The sequence below is a fragment of the Chrysochloris asiatica genome, unplaced genomic scaffold (assembly GCF_000296735.1).
Source record: "Chrysochloris asiatica unplaced genomic scaffold, ChrAsi1.0 scaffold00076, whole genome shotgun sequence".
In the NCBI taxonomy this organism is placed as follows: domain Eukaryota; kingdom Metazoa; phylum Chordata; class Mammalia; order Afrosoricida; family Chrysochloridae; genus Chrysochloris; species Chrysochloris asiatica.
In genome coordinates this window covers 4,055,391-4,061,809 of record NW_006408594.1, presented here as the reverse complement: position 1 = coordinate 4,061,809, position 6,419 = coordinate 4,055,391, and the positions used below count along the sequence as shown (strand labels likewise).

Below are 6,419 nucleotides of genomic sequence, written 5' to 3'. Positions count from 1 at the left end.
GCCCAGAGCTGGCCACACCCCGACCCCTCCCAGGCAGTGCACAGCCTCACCTACCCAAACTCAATCCTTGAAGGCCCTTGCATCCCCTTAACCATCTTCTTTGGGTCCTCCCAAGCTCAGCCTGCTAGCCCCAGGCCCCATTCCCGCCAACTCTTGGACCTAGCTCATCCTCAAACTATTTTCCATTGCCTTCCTCCAATCTCTGCCACAACACAATTTTAGGGGGGATGGGGAAGGATGGAGGAGGAGAATAGAGGGTGGAGCTTGGATCCTGGGGGTGTGACTAAAAGGGTTGGGGGGGGGCACCAATCTTATTGGTCACCTCTGCTCCACAACTGGCTTCAAAATTCTATTGACCCCGCCTCTGATGGCCCCTATCTCGGTTCTGACTTCCAATTGGCTAAACTTCCAGGGGGCGGGACTCACCAGGGTCTGGTCCAGTTAAAAGGGTGGGAGCGGCCAGAGACCCATCTCTCCTCTCTGTGAAGTCTTCAGACAGCTGGTACAGCCGCCCCAGGATCACCCACTGTCCTCAACTATGGCCTGTGTGAGTTTGGGGGTCCCACCCAAGGGCTTAGGGGGTGAATGGGGGGATGGTGGAGAACAGAAACTCTAGAGAGAGCAGGGGACCCCTATCAGCTGGATTCTACTCCCGGCTATGCGATCCTTCTTCTTTCTGGGCCTCAGTGGCGGCGCCTGTAAAATGGGGGTGGGCACCATGGTCCCCAGAGGCCCTCTGGGTCTTAAGACTTTTCTGGATTCCTCTAGAGTCTGACAGCAGTTATTTCTGCCTCCCCTGACATTGCGCTGCTCTGCAGCTCTCTGAGAAGTGAGAGTGGAAGGGTGTGGCCCGCTGGGGGAGTAGAGGGAGATAGCTCCTAGTTGGTGACGCTATTGTCCCTTTCCCCTCCTCCACTTTAAAGTACCTCCTGTCGTCCCCTCCCCCCTGCAGCTGTCCCCAGTCCCCGGGCCAGGGCAGAGACGGCCTCTGCTCCAGAGAGCTCTGCAAAGTCAGAGCCAGGAGCAGGGACAAGTTGCCCGCGAGGAAGCCAGCCTGAGCTAAGGGGTGGAGGGTGGTGCTGTCCCTGCTGGAATTCCTGGCCACCCAATCACCCCTCTCCAAAAAAAAAAAAAAACAAAACCCTGGGAAGCGGGGGTGGGAGTTGGTAGAGGATCTTCTGAAAGCCCCCAGGAAAGGGTTCAAGTTTCTGGCAGGTGGAAGTGCTTACACCCATTAACTCCTGCCAGCCCCACCCAGGGCACCCGGAGGTGGTAGACCCTCTGGAGTGCCCTCAGTGCTCTAACTCCGAGGAACCAGGGCTGTATCCTTGGCCTTCGTTTGCGTTTGCTCCTTAGAGGGACCTGGCCATGCTCCTGGAAGGTCTCCAACAGGGGCTGGGGAGAGTGGGGATAGAGCTGGAATTGGATGGCAGGATCCCCCAGCCCCTAGGTATGGCCTCTTCAAAAGATGTACAGACCCCTTCGTTCTCCTTCCGTTGGACCAGGTGCCAGGAGCCCTGTTACCCACTCACAGGTGACCTTGGGCAAGTGACCCCACCCCGCCCTCCGTTAAATGAGATGGCGTGGTACCCCTCCTCCCAGGCCACTTTGATCCAATCTTCACACTAAACCATTGAACCGCAAAGGCTTCTAGATCCGGTTTTGTAAACGCTCATTCAGATTAGATAACAGGCTCTTTTGGGCCTAGGAACTTGTCCAGGGTCACATAGGTTCCCGGAGTCCCCAGGCTCCCAGCTTGCCTAGTGAGGGTGGCGGGGTTCAGGATAGGGACGATCCCAATCCCCACCCAAACTGCCAGCCACTGAGGAGCAGAGATTCACGTCCTCTAACGGGCTGGGTGGGGTTGTCTGCACAGGGTCTGGTCGCCAGCAACCTGAATCTCAAACCCGGGGAGTGTCTCCGAGTGCGGGGCGAGGTGGCCCCCGACGCCAAGAGGTGAGGGGCGACGGTGGGGTGACAAACAGAGGGGGGCAGTGGAGGGGCTGTGGGGGCGTGGCCGCCACGGTTCCACCTCCCGGGGGGCCGGGAGGGGGTTAACCCAGCTGCCAGCTGAGGCAGCAGTTTTCTGGATGAGTCACTTCCTCCGCAGGGTCTGGGCGCCCCCACCATTGACATCCCCCACTTCTCCGCCCCCTTAATCTAAACCAGCTGCTGGCTCGCCTTGTGATCTAGCTACCTCGGCTTGGCCCCATCTCCCCAGCCCTGGGTGGGCGTGGCTGGAGCTGGGAAGGGGGAAGAGCCTGTTACCCTCACTGTCCTCCTTCGGAGTTAAGTCATTCATTCGCTCCATCTTACCTTCCTCAACCCTTCCTTCCTTCATTCGTTCAGCCAACTTTCTCAGTAGTTGGTCAGCCAACCTCACTGGGTGTCAATTTGTCCCTCAGTAAAACGAGGAGAGGTTGTCGCCTAGAGGAGTGTGATGCTAAACCTCTCACTGCTGTCAACACACACTCACTGCTACTGACTCCTTTCCGACCCACACGGACCTGTCTAGGCTTTCCAAGGCTGTAAATCTACCTGAGCAGAAAGCCTCATCTTTCTCCCACAGAGCAGCTGGTGGGTTTGAACTGCTGACTTTGTGGTTAGCAGTCTAGTGCTTATCCATTCTTACCAAACCCTCACCACCCAACAACAAAGGTACTATTATTTGTTCTTTTACTCCCCCCGCCAATTATTCAGTGCTTCTGTGTGTCACTTAATGATACAGAATCATCACCAGAGATAAAGAGACATTCAAGGTAGACAGGGGGCTTGTTCCTCCCCTTCTCCCCTACCCCCAGAGGTGCTTTCCTTGAGGGATTCTCACACTTGAGCCAAGGCGCTGGGACACAGACTAGTGTCTCTGAAAGTCTTGGAATGTCAACACAGCAAGACCCTCTTCACTGCTCCCATTCTAAAGATGAGAAAACTGAGGCCCAGAGAGGGCAGAGACTTATTCCAAGTCATACAGCAAGTAGGTAGCAGAGCCTCCAGTGCCATGAGCTCCCCCAGGTGGGGAGACGTACACCCAGGCTGCACCGAGTGGCTGAGGTGCAGGAGTCTCCAACCCCACCTTTCCCTCCTAGCTTCGTGCTGAACCTGGGCAAAGACACCAACAACCTGTGCCTGCACTTCAACCCCCGCTTCGACGCCCATGGGGACATCAACACCATCGTGTGTAACAGCAAGGATGGTGGGGCCTGGGGTGCTGAGCAGCGGGAGACGACTTTCCCCTTCCTGCCTGGCAGTGTCTCCGAGGTGGGCTGGGCACTGGGTGGGCGTGGGTTTAGTGACTTCACCTACTCTCTTCTTGATCCCTGTGTGACCTCTGGTGAGCATCACCCACAAAGAGGGGCTGTAGTCAGGGTTACATGGAGGAATGGGTGGGCTGTAGTCACGGGGCCAAGGCTCACACTACGAGACCCACCCCAGGCTCAGTTCACTGTCCTTGCACACTCCCTAGGTGTGCATCTCCTTCGACCAGACGGACCTGAGCATCAAGCTGCCAGATGGCTACACATTCAAGTTCCCCAACCGCCTCAACCTGGAGGCCATCAACTTCCTGGAGGCAGACGGCAATTTCAAGATCAAGTGTGTGGCCTTTGATTGAAGTCAGCTGTATGCCCTTGGACCCGGTCCTCAATAAAGGCAGCCGCCTCTCTTCCCATCTGAACTAGCCTCTCATGTGTATGTATGTATGTGTGTGTGTGTGTGAGAGAGAGAGAGAGAGAGAGAGAGAGAGAGTGGGGGCACTCCACCTTCCCAAGATTTACCCCTGTTTGCACCTCCACTCACTTCCTTCTGAAACACATCCTAAGTACCAAGGGCAACTTCCTCCCTGGTCCTCTGGACCAACAGGGAGCCCAACACACAGTGGTAGACTCAGTGACTACTGAGTAAGACCCAGTCCCTGCCTGTGGATTGCCCCAGAGTGCTCAGCACACAGCAGGTACTCAGGAGAGGTTGGATAAAGGAAACCAGGGAAAGAAGCAAGGACATCAGTGCCCTGGGGACAGGGGACAGGGATCTGGAGTCAGATAAGCAGCTCTGTGGCCTTGTGCTAACTGACCTGTCTGAGCCTTAGTTTCTCATCATACAAGGGGGATAATAATAATGCATACCTTGGGATTGTTGTGAAACTTAAACAAGATGTTGCATGAAGGAGGGTCAGGTCAGTGACTGGTACATGCTTATCATTCAGGGTCCATGTCTTTTGAAATGTTAGTAGCCACATTTGAAGGGGAAGGAAATGGGTTATAAATGATAAAAGGGCAAGTGCAGGTATCCAGTCCACATACCGCTCTTTGTTAGAATGTAAGGTTTGCCAGTTAAGTTTCTTGAAAAAATTGGCTCTAAAAAACTAAAGCACAGTTTAAAGTTTTGCTTTTAAGCTGCATATAGCCTCAAATCCAGAGCTAACTTTATGCTACTACTGAAAAAAATATCCTTCACTAAGTATTCCTGGTGTGGTGCCGTAGGATCAGCACAGGACTATGAACCATGAGGTCGATGGTCAAACCCACAACTTGCTCCTAGGAAACCATATACAGACTCGCTATAAGTTAGAACAAACAACAACAATAAAAATGGGGAACCAGGGTCTTCCTGCGAAAACTGCAGGGTCTGTGGCCATGGGTAGGTGCCCCCCACCTTCATGCCATGGGCCTCCACTTTCCCACCTCAGCAATGGGGAGATAGACTTAGGTGATGATGGCCCTAGCACTGTGCTACTGGTTTCACTTTCTATGGGTGGGGGGTGGAGGCCTGAACCCACTTCTGCAGAGAACCAAGAAGTAGAGGCTAGCCAACTTGAAGCTCAGCTTCCAGGCTCCAAGGAGACTTTTCTGTATACAGCCTCTTCCTTGGGAAGCAAAAGAGTGTGGGAAACTCACAGAGCCTGAGACGAAGTCCCCAATAATCCTGTCCTCTCCTGGGTTCTCAGTTCAGGGACACCCTGTATATTTACCTTGCACCCTTCTTCCTTCATAAGCTACAGTTGGCTCTTCAAGGATCCCTTCCTCCCATGAACTAGGCCAATGTTCTGGAAGACTAAGAACCTCATTGGACTCCCTTAAGGCACTATCTCCTGAAGTGTGGTGGTGGGGTTTCACAAATGTTTCCTCTCTGGGGTTGAGGGACCTGAGTCAGCTGAGGGACCCCCAGTAGGGTTTTCCATCCCTCTGGTAGCATAGTGGTTATGGATCAGGCTGCGAACCTTAAGGCCAGCAGTTAGAAACTACCAGCCGCTCTGTGGGAGAAAGATGAGGCTTTCTGCTCCCGTAAAGATTCACAGCCTCGGAAACCCTGTACAGGGTCGGTATGGGTCGGAACCAACTTGATGGCACTTAAACAACAGCAACAGCCTCAATTTCCTCATCTGTAAAATGGGAGCCATTGTTTGCACTCCACTCCTTTTGGATGGACAGTTCCCATCTCAATGCATGGGAACTGGGATCTGGAGAAGGAACAGGCCTCTAGACCAATAAGGATGAAACCTCACAGGCTGGGCTCCTGCTCTTGTTAAGTGTGGTCAAGTAGTTGCGTCCAACTCATAGACCCTGTGTAGGGTTTCCAAGGAACACCTGTTGGGTTTGAACCCCTGACCTTGCAGTTAGCAGTCCAGTGCTCATCCTACAACGCCAAAACAGGAATCCCACTAGCCTCACCCAATCTCCAGGCTCTCCTGGGAATCCCCAGTGGCCACCCAGAGAGTAGCAGCTTTGAAACCTGGTGGTGGACTGGTGCCCTCTGCTGGACATTGGTAGAACTGATGTTTTGGCCTCCTTATTCTGGTCCCCACAATTCACCCATCCTGATTCTCCCTACACTGTCAGAGCACTCACTGTGCATCAGGACTGGGACTAGGATGAGCAGAGGAGAGCCCTAGGACTAGATGAGGAGAGAGGTCATTGAGTGTGGAGGAAGGATACTGGACTTGCAGTAAAATCCTAGCTACATCGCTGTAGGCCCTTTAACCAGTTGCTCAACCTCTCTAAGCCTGTTTCCTTATCTGTCAAATTGGGTTAATACTTAAAGCTAATCAGGAAAGATGTGCACTAGGGATGTATCCTTTTGGCATATTTATTCAATACTGGTGTGGAACTATAGGATAAGCACTGGACTGCAAGGTGGGTTTGAACTGCAACGTGGGCAGTTCAGACTCACCAGCTTCTCCTCGGAAACCCTGTACAGGGTTGCTGAGTCGGTACCGAATTAACAGCACTTAACAGCAATTCAATGCTGAGCAAATAATCTGAGAAACTGGATTCTATGAAGAAGGGCATTCGGATTGGAAGAAGACTCATTAATAATCTGAGATATGCAGATGATATAATCTTACTTGCTGGAAGCAAAGAGGACTTAAAATGCTTACTGAAGAAGATCAAAGACCACAGCCTTCAGTATGGATTGCACCTCAA

At 52.9% G+C, this 6,419-nt stretch overlaps 1 protein-coding gene across 1 annotated transcript; it reads left to right on the top strand.

The window, feature by feature from the left end:
• Positions 1-538: 538 nt before the first annotated feature.
• Positions 539-3,673, top strand: LGALS1 (lectin, galactoside-binding, soluble, 1). The gene is made up of 4 exons (XM_006865202.1): positions 539-547; positions 1,877-1,956; positions 3,087-3,258; positions 3,464-3,673. The coding sequence occupies exons 1-4, from the start codon at positions 539-541 to the stop codon at positions 3,608-3,610; spliced, it is 408 nt and encodes a 135-aa protein (XP_006865264.1). The 3' UTR covers positions 3,611-3,673.
• The last annotated feature ends 2,746 nt before the right edge of the window (positions 3,674-6,419 follow it).